The following is a 13899-nucleotide window of genomic DNA, read 5'->3' on the forward strand; positions in this document are numbered from 1 at the left end:
AAGGGCAATTCAAGAGATCCATATAAAAACTGGTCTTAACTCAGAGTGCTTTCCTAACACGCTTACTGCAGTCATTGAAGAGGAATAGGATATCTCACTATGCAGTCTAGCCGTCTTTGCTGTTGATTTGTTCATTCTCTCATGTCCAGACTTGGAAGTCCTTCAGGAAATGTTGGAGGGTAGTATTTTTAGTTTTGGAACTGTACTGTGTCTAATTGCGCTTTTTTTTTTAATCATAAATAGAATTCCTCCCTGTAAAGGTGTAAACGAGGAAACACAGAAGGCTCTCGACCGATCTCTTCTTGATTGCACTTTCCGATTACAAGGTAGAAATAATCGCACATGGGTGGCTGAGCTGGTGTTTGCAAACTGTCCACTTAATAGCACTTCATCTCGGGAGCAAGGCAAGTTTTATTTAGGAAAACTGGTACATTTTGCTTCTTTGTAGTTTACATTGTCTGTTCCAGTAATGTTTTGGAGTTACTGGACAACTGTCTGCTCCTAAGATTTCTAATAAAACACAATGTACCTGAAAAAAAAAATTTTGACTGCTGAGTTGATGCACTTTCATTATTTAAATATACTTCTTGGTCACTTGCTGCAGTTCACTCGTAGACTATAAACCACAGTTTAGGAATCTCTAGTTTAATCAGTATTTACGATCTCCTCACACTGTAGGACCAACTCGTCATGTTTACCTGACGTATGAAAACCAGTTGTCTGAACCAGTTGGAGGTCGCAAAGTTGTTGAGACATTCCTTAATGACTGGAACAGTATCGCTCGGCTGTATGAATGTGTCCTGGAGTTTGCACGGTCCCTCCCAGGTACAGAAATCACCTTCTGTTTATGAAAATTATGTGTTTACAGATTACTGTGGTTTTCTCATTGTCTTTTGCCTCCTTTCTTCAAAGACATACCCAACCACTTAAACCTGTTTTCAGAAGTTCGTATCTACAATTACCGAAAACTTATCCTTTGTTATGGAACTACCAAGGGGAGCTCAGTAAGTAACTCTTAAGTGCACTTAAAATGTATGTGTGAAAACACAATGGGTAGGGCTAGAGTTCTCAGAATTCTGCTGCAAAATATGTCTTTGTAATATGCGACTGTGGAATTAATATTGATGAATGTAGAAGAGAGCAGGAGAGTGTGCCAGCTTGCTAATTTGCTAGGTTACAACGTGTTCAGAATTTTTGAGGGTTTGTGTAAGATGCTTTAAATTGTGGGAAGGACAGTTGTGTGCCCCTGATTGATGAAAGCTGGTGTAGCAGCCCTTTTCTGATAAATTTATGGTGTTGCTGCTGGTCACTGCTGTACTGGGATATATGGATATATATAAGCTGAGTGCCTAATTCTGCTTTAGAAGTCCTTTGACTTTTAAATGTAGTATTTTGCTTTCAAAAGAGAAGATCCTTCATTATTTTGTAGTGGTGCTGTTCTCTTGTTTAGAACTCTAGCTTACTCTGTAGTATTTGAATTTACAGCTTATTAATTACTTTGTAATTAACTGACTACTTGCTCACACCCTTGCATTGAATGGCAAGGAAGAGGAGGAAGTAAATGCAGATGTGTCAGACTAAGAATATATTTTTGTGTGCAAATGATGCAAAGTAGCTGATGCACCTGAAATTTGCTTCCTGGAAGGTTTTTGTGTTCACATTCTAAGCTGAATTTTTAAGAGTATTTCTGTGTGCATTTTACTGGTACAGTTAATAAGTAACTAGAGTAGCAGTGTGGATTCTGCGTGTGACTTCCTTACATGTTAGCATGTCTAGTTCTGATTTTTGTGTGATATGACTGAGAAAACCTGTCCACTCCCAGCAGCTCATTAATCAGTTCTCTGCAGCATGAATCTCTCAAGTTTAATTTTCTGTATCTTGCCTGTGGCAGAAAAGGCTTTTTTTCTTTCTGTTTGACTTGCTAAAATAGTTCTCCAGTTTTGTGGTTGCCAGCAATCCAGCTAGCTAAATGGTTGTTAAAGCTAACAGCACTATTTTTTTCCCCATAACTTCAGCAACTTTTGAGGAAGGTAAATTAAGAATCTGTTGAGGTTTGATGAAAAATGGGAGGAAAAAAATTAAAGCAGACCAGCTTTCTTGTTACAACCTCATAATTGTTCTAGTTTCCAAGACCATTTTATGTTCTTAATATTGCAGATCAGCATTCAGTGGAATTTCATACTCCAGAAATTCCACATTTCACTGGGAACTGTTGGCCCAAACTCAGGTTGCAGTAACTGTCACAACACGATTCTGCACCAGCTCCAGGAGATGTTTAATAAAACACCAAATGTGATGCAGTTGTTACAGGTAAGGTTTTAAAACTTGTTTCAATCAAAGTGCAATATAATTCAGATTAAACTGTTCTCTTTGAAATTACATGTGTGTGTTACTGTTTATGGATCTCACTTGCAGAAGGTGGCGTGGGAAAGATGTATTCCCCCCCCACGTCTCCATTTTCCCTGACCTTTACTCAAAAGTAAGCTGCTTGATCTCTCAATGTCTGTTCTCTCTCAGGTTTTGTTTGACACTCAGGCTCCATTAAATGCCATCAACAAACTTCCAACTGTGCCCATGCTGGGTCTGACTCAGCGCACCAACACTGCCTATCAGTGTTTCTCCATTCTGCCACAGTCACCCACACATATCAGGCTGGCGTTTAGGAATATGTACTGCATCGACATCTACTGCCGGAGCCGTGGTGTTGTGGCGATACGTGATGGGGCATACAGTCTCTTTGACAACAGCAAAATAGTTGAAGGATTTTACCCTGCGCCTGGATTAAAGGTGACCGTTTCTGTATTTTCTGGCATATTGTAAGCAAATGAGCTTCCAACAGGAAGTATGGGTCTGATGTGAAGAGCTTTGTGGAACTTTTTTTGTGAAGAGCTTTGTGGAACTTTTTTTTTTGTGAAGAGCTGCAGTCCTAGACAGAAACTTCTCTTTTAAAATAGCTTCTGTCATTGTGTGGCAGGAGCCTGTGGCTTTTCTTCTGAATACACTACTGGTTTGCTTCTCCTGAAAAAAATCCCATTGACAGAATACCTTAACTGGGGACAGCTTGTAACAGTGCTGGTTTTACAGGACTATTGGAAAGTGGCACCCATTGTGAAACAGTACAGTTTGCTAGTTTTTTTTTTCTGACAGTTGCAACTGAATATTCATTCTCTGATAATGCATGTAGCTGATCTTAAACAGCTTTTTGATGAATTCCAAATGGAAGGTTAATGGGAAGAGGAGGGGGATTATAGATGCCAGTGGAAAGCATAAGTGAATTAAATTGGGAAAGTAAAGGCAGAAGTATTTCAGGAGGATGGGGAAATTCCTCTGGATACAACAGAACACTATGGAGGAGGCACCCTGGACGTTCTTACCCAAACAGGGCAGTTGTAGGTTTGATACAAAAGCTCAGTAGGTTCTGGATACTGCTGAGTTGTTCTGAAACGGCTATTTTTGGGGGTAGGCTTTTCTTTATTTTTCAGGAAAAAAAAAAAACGTTGGTATATGACTAGAGATAATTCATATTAATGAGCAAAGTGTCTTGGTTGGTGGTGATGCAAGATGGCCCCTTAATTAAAAGAGTAAGGGAATTAAGTTTAAATATCCACTGAGAAGCTCTGTTTATGAACTGAACTATTTTGTAAACTATTCATACTGCATATAATGAATGCCCCCTAGTAGTTAGTTCTAGGGACCTGCCTGTTTCTTACATGCTGTAGCTGATAAAAGACAGTATTAAAGCTCATCAAATACTTTGCTCATTTATGTAATAACATTTAAATGGGGAGTTGCTAACAAAAGTGATTTTTCTGCAGACATTCCTGAACATGTTTGTTGACAGCAATCAGGATGCACGAAGACGATCTGTAAATGAAGATGATAACCCGCCTTCTCCTATTGGAGGAGACATGATGGATTCTTTGATATCGCAGCTTCAACCCCAGCAGCCACTGCAGCAACCACAACAACAGGTACCCTCCAGCCAAAATAAGCAATGTTTATTGTCTTCCACAACTGCAGGTTTCTAAGAACTTCAGTTCTAAAAAGATTAGGAGTAAAAAACAGAAAGGGAGACTATAAAACTGCTTTGCTGTGGAATTCTGCTTGTGGCAAAACGTATTAATTTATTTTGCTATTTCTCATTCCAGTGTAAATAGCCCATAGCATATGAGCAGCAGCTTTGGAAGGTCACATGAGACTTGTTGCTTTAGGAGAAAAGGACTGAGGGGAGGGAAAATGACTGTTTAAAATAAAAGATGGGAGGGGGAGTCAGGAGGCTTTGCTGTTATGGGGTGGCAGATAAAAGAAGTGAGGTGTTAGAGGTGTTATGTCTTGAGGAGAAACTGCAAAAATTCACTGGCAAAAATAGTGAGCACTGAACAAGGTGGTGTAGAGAATAAAGCTACTATGTTGATGGACCTGTAAGATTTCATAGGTGGGGACCAAACTCTCATTAGCATTAGTGTGCACGTACTTAACTTTAGTTGTAGTACAAAATGATCAAAATTTTTGTTGTTCTGTGTTGACAATTTCAGCCATTTGCAAAACAGGCAGGAGCATCAGGAGCATACCCTCTTACTTCACCTCCCACCTCCTATCACAACACAGTAACACCATCTCCATCTATGATGCACACACAGTCACCAGGTAAGGTGGCTGAGAGTTTATATGCTAATCAGGTGCTGGAAATGTAAATGCAGCTCTTTGTGCATGCCTTTTTTGTTATTTGAGCTGTGTTTGGCTCCGAGTTAGCCAAGAGAATGCACCTTATATTGTGGAAAAATAGCGAAGTCTTGCCATACATGTTTTGGAAAGTTACATTTTGAAGCTAAAGCAAACAAAAAAAAAAATCCATGAAACTCATCTTTAAATGTGTCATATTTGGGACTGTTTCGTTCTTACAGCTTACAACTTGCTCAGATCAAAAGCTGTTAATTTTAAATACATGCTTCTCCAGAAAAGCTTTTCAACACCAAAGCTTTCTGCTCCCAGCTGTTACACACAACAGCTGAAAATACTTAAATTTGAGGAATGGCTGGGCAGGGGGAAATGCCATTCTTGAAGCCAAATATCTTGGAAGGTTTCCTTTGAGCAGTGAATCAGTCTGGACAATATAACGCTTATGCATGTACAAACTAAAGCCTTTGAGTGCAAACTAAATTCTTGTGAATCATGTTTGCTATCTCCAAAAAAGAAAGGAGATAACTGTGGCAATCGATAGAAAAGAAAAATTACACATTTCCCATTTTTCTGTTCTAATTTGAGTGATATGATGTCTTGATTAGGAAACTTGCATGCTGCAAGCTCACCTAGTGGAGCTTTAAGAGCACCATCACCAGCATCCTTTGGTCCAACTCCTTCACCTTCCTCTCTTGGAATCACAATGGGACAGACAGCTAACTTTGCCAGCCCACATGGTGAGTTTTTTACTGACATGTTTTTTACTGGCACGTGTATATATTAGTGACAGGGAGCAGATTTGCTTCTTGAAATTAAGTCCTTAAGAGCAGACTTTGGTTTTGTAATTAGCTTAAGTAGTTGTTTTCATATGTGTGGGTGTAAGCCTTAGCAGTAATCAAAAGTGGCTGCGTGGCACATTAAAGTGTTCCTAACAGTTTAAAAATTGACTGTCAGTCATCTTTCCTGCTTACTAAGGTGGGGAAATTCCATGTGGTCTTGTAGCAGAGCAATGGCTGCAGCTTTTAATCAGCGTTGTTTCTTGTTAGATTAGTTAATGTGTTTTCACTGCTTACATTTCCTGGAAAAGTTACTGGAACAGGTTAGAAATTCAAATGCCTTTTGAAAACATTGTCCAGAGTCCTGCTGGTTTGACTGTATGTGAGTAACATGCTTTTTGGTTGTCACCTTTAAGTTTTTTTGGAAAGTTGCCAAAACAATTGTTTGTTATAATCACAGTGCATTGGAAACCGTTCCATAGATCACAATAAATGAACAATTCAGACTGTAATTTTAGAACACCAGTTTAACTGTCAGGGTGAAGAAAGTGAGATAGATGTACAACAGACTGTTTAAGAAGCTTGTTCTGATCAGTCTGTGTAGCAGAGTACAAAATCAAAGCTACTTCTGAGGAGATAACTGCAAGATACTGAATAGATAAGGAATGGTCTAGCTGAGGCTTTCATTTGCCTAAGGAGCAGTTGAAGTTCAGGTCTATAGGCAAGAGCTCTTTTTAGTTTAGAACCTGTTACATGTTGAACAGGCCCATTTGCTGTAACATTCAATTATATTTTACTTTTTAAAAAATACAACCAGAAAAACCTTGACTCTGTATTTTGTGGGTTTTTTTATATCACTTTTTTTTATATATATCACTTCTGTGCTTTACAGATTTTGATAAGCCTTTTTTAGATTTCTACATTACAAAACCTTGTAATTTGTTAAAAAATAATAATAGTTTTGTAACATCTGTAGGTACGATAGACCCAAGCTCACCATACACTATGATGTCGCCCAGTCAGCGTGCAGGGAACTGGCCAGGATCTCCTCAGGTCTCTGGTCCATCACCAGCAGCACGGATGCCTGGAATGTCACCAGCCAACCCTTCCCTTCATTCGCCTGTCCCAGATGCCTCTCATTCCCCACGAGCTGGAACAAGTAAGCTTTTTTTATTAGTGTTAAGACTGTGAAACACTAATGTTTAACATTTCTAGTTCTGTTCTTTTTGATCGTTTTGTGCATCAGCCTAACGGCCCTTACTGCCTTGTGCAGTTAAATATCTAATGAAATGAAGCCTTAATTCTGTCCTAATTCAAACTGGAAAACTAATTAAATCATACAGCAGGATTGATACCTCTTGGTGCATTGCAGAAGTGAGTCTTAAGCTACTGAGCTCTGTGATTAAGAGAAAATTCTTTGGAATAGAAACAATGACAGGCTTATTTGCTTACCCAGATACTGACTTTTCACATCACAGAGTTGTTATGCTGCTTTTGCATGACTGATTTAGCCATCTTTGCATCTCATTGAGTTTGTTGTACAAGCCTGCTATCTGCTGGCATTTTGCAGAAAGAGGAAAAAGGAGTAGGATTTTTGTGTTACTGAGATTCTCTGCATGGGTGGAGGGTCGAAACACTAATTCTTTGTCTGTCTGTTGGATATCACTAGGCAGCCAAATTCTTAAATAGGAAGGATTAAGCTTTGGCTGAGAGAACTCATTGCTTGTATAGTGATGGCAAATAAAATGAACACTTACCTTATGCTATGGCTGAAATACTTCCTTACTACAAGTACCTTTTCCTTGTCAATAGGTTCCCAAGCTATTCCAACCAGCATGCCTCCACCTCGTAAACTACCTCAGCGCTCTTGGGCTGCATCCATACCTACAATCCTCACCCACAGTGCCTTGAATATTCTGCTATTGCCCTCTCCTACCCCTGGGCTTGTACCGGGACTAGCTGGCAGCTATCTTTGCTCCCCTCTTGAGCGATTCCTTGGATCAGTTATTATGAGGAGGCATCTTCAGAGGATCATACAACAGGAAACGGTATGATTTAGGTTGTTTTAATATTGAACTGTGAGTATGATTTCACAGCTGTTCTTCATGCTTCTGTACTCTGTGTCTTTCAAATCAGGCACAAACTGAAATGCTTCATATATAATAAGTATTTGCTGTATGTCCATTGGGAGTTAACTAGAGCAGCCACAGGGTTACTGTGGATGACATTACTTAGCAGGAGTGTCAGTGAAATTAGCTACTAGTTGACACTGACTGAACTACTCAGTCATAAATGTTGCTTTTAGGATTTGGGACAGACAGTGTGAACCTCTTCACTTCTTTGGCAATGATTCAGTGACAGAAAAGGAAGCCAAATCTTGCATAAACTTCATTCTCAAGGCAATTTTGCCTGTATACAACTATCACCTGTTTCTCTCTGTAAAGAGGGCAGATTGATCACTACAGTCTTGGACATGAATGTGTGCATGTACATGCTATTTACGAATTACTGATAAAATGTGATGCTTCCTTTTATGCAGCTACAGTTAATAAACTCCAATGAACCAGGTGTAATTATGTTTAAGACAGAGGCACTGAAGTGCAGGGTTGCTCTCAATCCCAAAACCAATCAGACCTTGCAACTGAAAGTAACACCTGAAAACACAGGACAGTGGAAATCTGAGGAGTTACAAGTATTGGAGAAGTTCTTTGAAACAAGGGTATGTACTCAAATCATAACTGTTTCAATTTATGTGCATTACTTTTAATCTCTGGTGCCGTTTTGAGTGGTACTGTTGATTTTCATTGACCATGTGTAAGGCCTGCAGAATATAAAATGAACAGCTGTGCATGCTGGTTACCATATCAAATGATACAGCTATTATCTAAATAGGCAGTACTAAATAGTGTCTTTCTTTAGGTTGCAGGACCACCTTTTAAAGCAAACACCCTAATAGCCTTCACAAAATTACTAGGGGCTCCAACGCATATCCTCAGGGACTGCGTACACATAATGAAACTTGAGCTGGTAAGTTAACTCCTCTATTTAGTTCACCCAACTTTGGTTAATATATTTTAAAATAAAAGGTGCAGTATCTTTATCTATAAACACATACATTACTCTAAATTTATATATATGTTATTTGGTGTTAATAAAGAAGTTTCAGTTTCACTACTAGCCTTCCTGGAAACTCTCAGAATTTCTCCTTTAAACTGATGATTTTGAGAAACCTCAGGCACATGACTGCGTGATAGGCACATACATAAGCTGGCTGGAATCTTTCTGATTGTATTCTTGTTTACCCTATGCTCAGTTTTTTCAGAGTCATTCTGAAACTTGGCAGCATCTGCAAGTTTAGCTGGAGGGACACATTCTACTTTCTAACACTGCCCTAGTTCATCGCCATGTATGTCACTGATGTGAGACCTTTGCTGGTCTTTCTCTGTGCTGCTGTTTCTTAACAGTTTCCTGACCAGGCAAGTCAGCTGAAATGGAATGTGCAGTTTTGTTTAACAATTCCTCCCAGTGCACCACCAATTGCTCCTCCAGGAACACCTGCTGTTGTGCTGAAATCCAAAATGTTGTTTTTTGTAAGTAGAGCTATGTGTTTTAAAATTCTGTGGGCTGCGTGTCTTTGAAATCATCATGGGTTAGTAGCCAAACATAAGCATGCTATGTCTGACAACTGCAATAGCTAAAAATGGTTTGCCATTTGGAAGCATCTCTTTTTTGAGTTCAGTTAGTATTCCAATTCTCCCTCCTATAAAAGCACAACTACTCTTCATGTTTTGTGTTCTTGGAGAGATGTTGACAGTATATAAACTTCAGTTCCCTCTGGGCTGCGGGTACCTTCAAATGTTCAACTGCTGGATATGTTTTTCTTGTTTGAGGCTCTAACCACACAGATTAAGTGATGCACAGATTTGCAGTGATAGGAAAAGACAGGAAGAACGAGATGTTTAGAACAGATCTACCTTAGTGCCATCTCTGAGGCAGTACTCACTGTAGGGTGCTTTTGAGAAGAAAATAGCCTACACCTGATTGATAACTTTCTTGTTACAGAATCAATGTCTGAAAACTGAGGGGGTGGAAGTGCATGCTGTCTGTAGGCCTAGAGTGTTTAACTGTATCAGAAGTTGCACTGGAGTATGTGGTCATTCGGTTTAACACACTTTTTGATTCTTTCCCACAGCTACAGCTAACACAGAAAACAACAGTCCCACAGGAAGCTGTTAGTATTATTGTCCCAATTATTTATGATATGGCTTCGGGTACAACGCAACAGGCTGACATTCCCAGGCAGCAGAACTCTTCTGTTGCTGCTCCAATGATGGTTAGCAATATTCTAAAGAGGTTTGCTGAACTGAATTCGCCACGAGCAGGTACTGTACATGTCCAGTAGATACATTCTCTTCACCCAGGCATCTGTGACAAATCTCCAGTGTCAAACTAAACCTCTCTTAAGTCTGAATTCTTCTTGGTTTCTATCATATTTCTTTAGTGATTATAAACTCCTGATGTGACAGGCAATATGTAACTTAATAGCAAGTGCTGGCAACACATCAGAAGGTTACACTGATGATGTAGGCTGAATTTTGCTGTTCTGCCTGAGTGATAAATGCATCTCTTGTTGGCCCAACTCTTGCTGCACAGCAGGAGTCACGCTTTTTAACAAATGGGCCCAGAATGAGTCACAAGAAATATGCTATGGTCAAGTATTAGTTTTCATGGCCAATTCTTAAGTTACTGAGCTTAACAGTAGAATATAAAGGGATGTTAAAGAAGTTATTGGAACTTGTCCATGTGCTGTGAATGATTAAAAAGTAAATGGAGTGATTGTATACACCTTTGTCGGTGTGTGCACTAACAGAGGCGCATACAGTTTTGTCCACCAAACGTGCTGTGAAGTGTTTGAGCTAAAGAGGTTGTTCTGAATGTTCATTGGCCCCTAGGTAATGCACTGTGAGCAATGTTGTGCTTTGATTTCCCTCTTGTTTGTCATGGGTTTTGTTTTTTTTGTAGTATCTGAAACATTGAACAACAATAGCAGGTTCTTTGGGCAGCATGTTGTCTGTTAGCAGTGGCTTGGGGTCTGTTAATACACAGATAGCTCATAAGAACAGTAACTTTCAGTTCTGCTGTAGTTACATGCTGATGAACAAAATCTTTTTCCAATAATCCAGTGAACAGATAGAAGTTGTGAATCCAGAGGCTGAATTCTATTTCTGTATAATTACTCATCTCGTTGTTATGCAGTAATTTTAACTATGCTTGATGGTTTATTTCGATTGCTAGAACATGAGCAATGTTCATCTCAAGTTGGTGTGGATATGCGTAAATTTCTTAAAATTGTGAAAAGATTTAAATTAACACACATTTTCTGTTTAACATATAGTAGTAGTGTGGGTAAATAGGAGAGAAAGTAGACTTGAGAATATGTGAGCTCACCTGTAGGAGTTCTGTATGTGGTACAGAACTGTTGTTTTTGTAGCACTTTTGTGTTGAGATAAGTTAACTAAACTTCAGGTGTTTCATTTGGAAGGTGCTTCCCCACCGAGTTCCCCTGCCGTGGGGAAGGGTAGATACTGGATTTGCTGTTTGTTATTGCACTAAGTTGTGTTTTAAGGTAAATCCTCCACAAAATGCTGCAGCATAGGGAGTAATTGCCAAAGCTGCTCTTGAGTAACCCAGTGAGATGTAGTCTGATGATTGTTATAGAGATCAGGACAGACAATTTTTGTTTGTCACATGTTTTGAAGTAGTTTGGGATTGTGGTACAGGGAGCAGAGAACAGACAAGGAAAGAAAAGCGTATCTAAAGAGCTTGTGGCCACAAGTGGGACCTTATCCAGGCAAAGAAGAATGTAGCTAACTGAGCAGAAGACTTCTCTAGTAGTCGTTCCTCTGACTTCTAAAAGAAAGAACTAGTCTGTATGGATTTTTTTAATTTATTTCCAACACCACCACCCAGCCAAGAGTATCTTCCCTGAGGACACTTGAAATGCATTTTCCTGTGTTCTTACTGTCAAAACTTGTATTATTATATCTGCTAAAAGAGAACAAGATACCTTCTTTTCTTTGCCATTGAAAGAGGATTGGAGACAGCAGATGAATGTAGATAGTTGGGAGACTTCTGTACATGGGAGATCCCAGATGCATATCCTTTCTCTTCTGATGCTATTGTGCTGTACCCAGGATTTTCCTACCTGTGTTAGCTCTTCTGTTGCACTCATTGCGTTTTGCTTGGTTAAGTGAACTTTGCACTGTTTGAGTAAGAAAGGACCAGGGCTTCCCATCATGCACGTATATTACTGGCACTTTCATTGTAACCCGTAATCAGTGTTGCCTCATTTTGGCTGTATCCTTTTTACCTTTCTCTCTTTGTGAGAAAGTATTTTGTATTCAGCTTAATTTTCCTCTTAATAAAATGGTAGTGCCTGAAAAGTAAGTTCTTCTGGAAGAGTTTTCTTTTCAGATCTGTGGGCAAACACATTCTGCTGTGTTTAACAGTAAAACGTTGATTCATTGTGAGTGCACTGGCTTTCTGAGATCACTTTACCTATGCCTCCATGGGAAAAAATATTTTATTTGGGGGAAATAATGATATGGACTGAGATAGAATCAGTGCTCTGAAATAATAGGGTTAAACTTGAGCTGTAAGTCTACAAGCTGTGTTACGCAGTGGACATCAATCTGGTAAGGAAATTAAAATCCCTGCAGATGCTGAAGGTGACCCTTAAGAGAGGAGCTCAAGGGTCTTGTGATGTTTCTTAAAGCACTTCATGACTAAGCATTTTTCATTGTCTGATTTTCAGTGATGCAGTGGATGGTATTTAACCCAGATGTGTAGCTTGGGTATGATAATGACTTGTCCAAAATTATCTTGGGAATCCCTAGTTTGGCAGTTAGGATTAACGCATCCCAACAGGCTCTGCTCCTATCTCTTTGCTCACACTGTTGCTCCTTCAGCAATAAAATTCAGTGTCTCCTCATTGCTGTTTCTTGACCTGTGCAGGAGAAACTCAGCCCACAGTGACCAGGGTATGATAGAAGCTATTAATTGTATTCTCTTACCAGGAAACAGTAGATGAAAGTCACACCTGTCTAATACTTCACCTTTTATTGTTCTAATTAAAACCTCTTGATTCTATTGGTTTTAACTTTTTTAAGCTATTTCAGAATGTCTGTTTTTGTCAAAAAAAATACTGGTATTCAAAACATGAGACAGCTGTGGCTGGGTTTTCCTCTCTGTATTGGATCTCAGCTGTTGGAAACAAAAGTCCATTTGTATTTTATTTTGCATTTGGATGTCAAGGGTAAAGCCAGAATAATTTGGTAGAAAGAAACAGTCTTCTGACTTTTGCCCAGTCTTGGAATTAGAAATGTTTCCAAAACTAGGCTTAGGACAGAAAACATCTTCCAGCTGTTTCAGACTTGAGTCATTTGAAATGTTTACTTTCTGCTCTTAATCAATACAAATAGGACTTGGAAAAGTGTTTCTTTTTCTTTAGAAGGTGTATGTAATTTTAATTAATAGCATGCAGAAAAATACGCATTGTAGTGCCGCATACGATAAATCCCAGTATAGACTCAATCTGATATTCAAAAGATTAAAAGTTAAAAGCTTCTTGCAATTTCATGACCAGCAAGAGCTGTCCTGCTGGGAAAGACGAAGCTATATCCCTTAAAATCATTGCAGATCCTGCTTGTTGGGGTGAAGGCCTGTGTGTGGAGTGATGCTAACCTGTTTCTTTTCCCTGTTCCAGGTGAATGCACAATATTTGCGGCCGTTCGTGATTTGATGGTTAATCTTACGCTGCCCCCTGGTGGGCGTCCGTAGACACTTTTAAAAGAAGGCTGAGAGACAAAACCGCAAAAAATAATAAAAAATAAAAAATAAAGCCTTCAGTTAAAAGAGGACGTTTTATTTTATTTTTTTTTTTAAGAGCTAACTATAATAAACTGGCAAACTTTCAGGGATGCACTTTCATCAAATGAGTATCACCATGACTTTTGTATAGTGCTGTTGTATAGTGTGTTTTAACAGGAGACACTTCAGACTAGGTAATAGGTTGAAGGATCAGCTTGCTGGTAATAGATTTAATATTCTGTTTTATACTATAAAGATTATGAAAATGCCAAACTTGTTTGTTTTTCTGTTTTTTCTTATGTTTTGGTGTAATAGTCTTTTTTTAAGGCAGGTCTGTCATTTTTGAATACTGTAAAACTGTGACAAACTTTATATTGAAGCTGTATTTTAATATGACTGCTTTGAATCCTTAAACAATTTATTTGGGCTTGTTGTAAACATGTCCCCAAAAAGCAATATTTAATAAACTGGATTAAAAAATCTTGAATTGGATGTTGTATAATCTTAAACTTTATTCCTCTCTATTTTAGCTACTGGCCAGACCTTCTGTATTCACAATTACCTAGCTATCTCG

At 38.8% G+C, this 13899-nt stretch overlaps 1 protein-coding gene across 1 annotated transcript in view; it reads left to right on the plus strand.

The window, feature by feature from the left end:
- Positions 1–13370, plus strand: part of MED14 (mediator complex subunit 14) — a 37753-nt gene extending 24383 nt beyond the window's left edge. The window contains exons 17-31 of the mRNA XM_057411892.1: positions 244–404; positions 679–825; positions 913–1004; positions 2158–2310; positions 2518–2787; positions 3816–3971; positions 4536–4647; positions 5286–5417; positions 6433–6615; positions 7269–7504; positions 7996–8175; positions 8376–8483; positions 8921–9046; positions 9649–9838; positions 13222–13370. Of these exons, the coding sequence (XP_057267875.1) occupies positions 244–404; positions 679–825; positions 913–1004; positions 2158–2310; positions 2518–2787; positions 3816–3971; positions 4536–4647; positions 5286–5417; positions 6433–6615; positions 7269–7504; positions 7996–8175; positions 8376–8483; positions 8921–9046; positions 9649–9838; positions 13222–13295 (2320 nt within the window). The 3' untranslated portion in view covers positions 13296–13370. The remainder of the gene's footprint in view (positions 1–243; positions 405–678; positions 826–912; positions 1005–2157; positions 2311–2517; positions 2788–3815; positions 3972–4535; positions 4648–5285; positions 5418–6432; positions 6616–7268; positions 7505–7995; positions 8176–8375; positions 8484–8920; positions 9047–9648; positions 9839–13221) is intronic.
- The last annotated feature ends 529 nt before the right edge of the window (positions 13371–13899 follow it).

This window comes from Pezoporus wallicus, unplaced genomic scaffold (genome assembly GCF_028554395.1).
Source record: "Pezoporus wallicus isolate ANWC-B61680 ecotype Strahan unplaced genomic scaffold, APGP_CSIRO_Pwel_v1 contig_1438, whole genome shotgun sequence".
Classification (NCBI taxonomy): Eukaryota; Metazoa; Chordata; class Aves; order Psittaciformes; family Psittacidae; genus Pezoporus; species Pezoporus wallicus.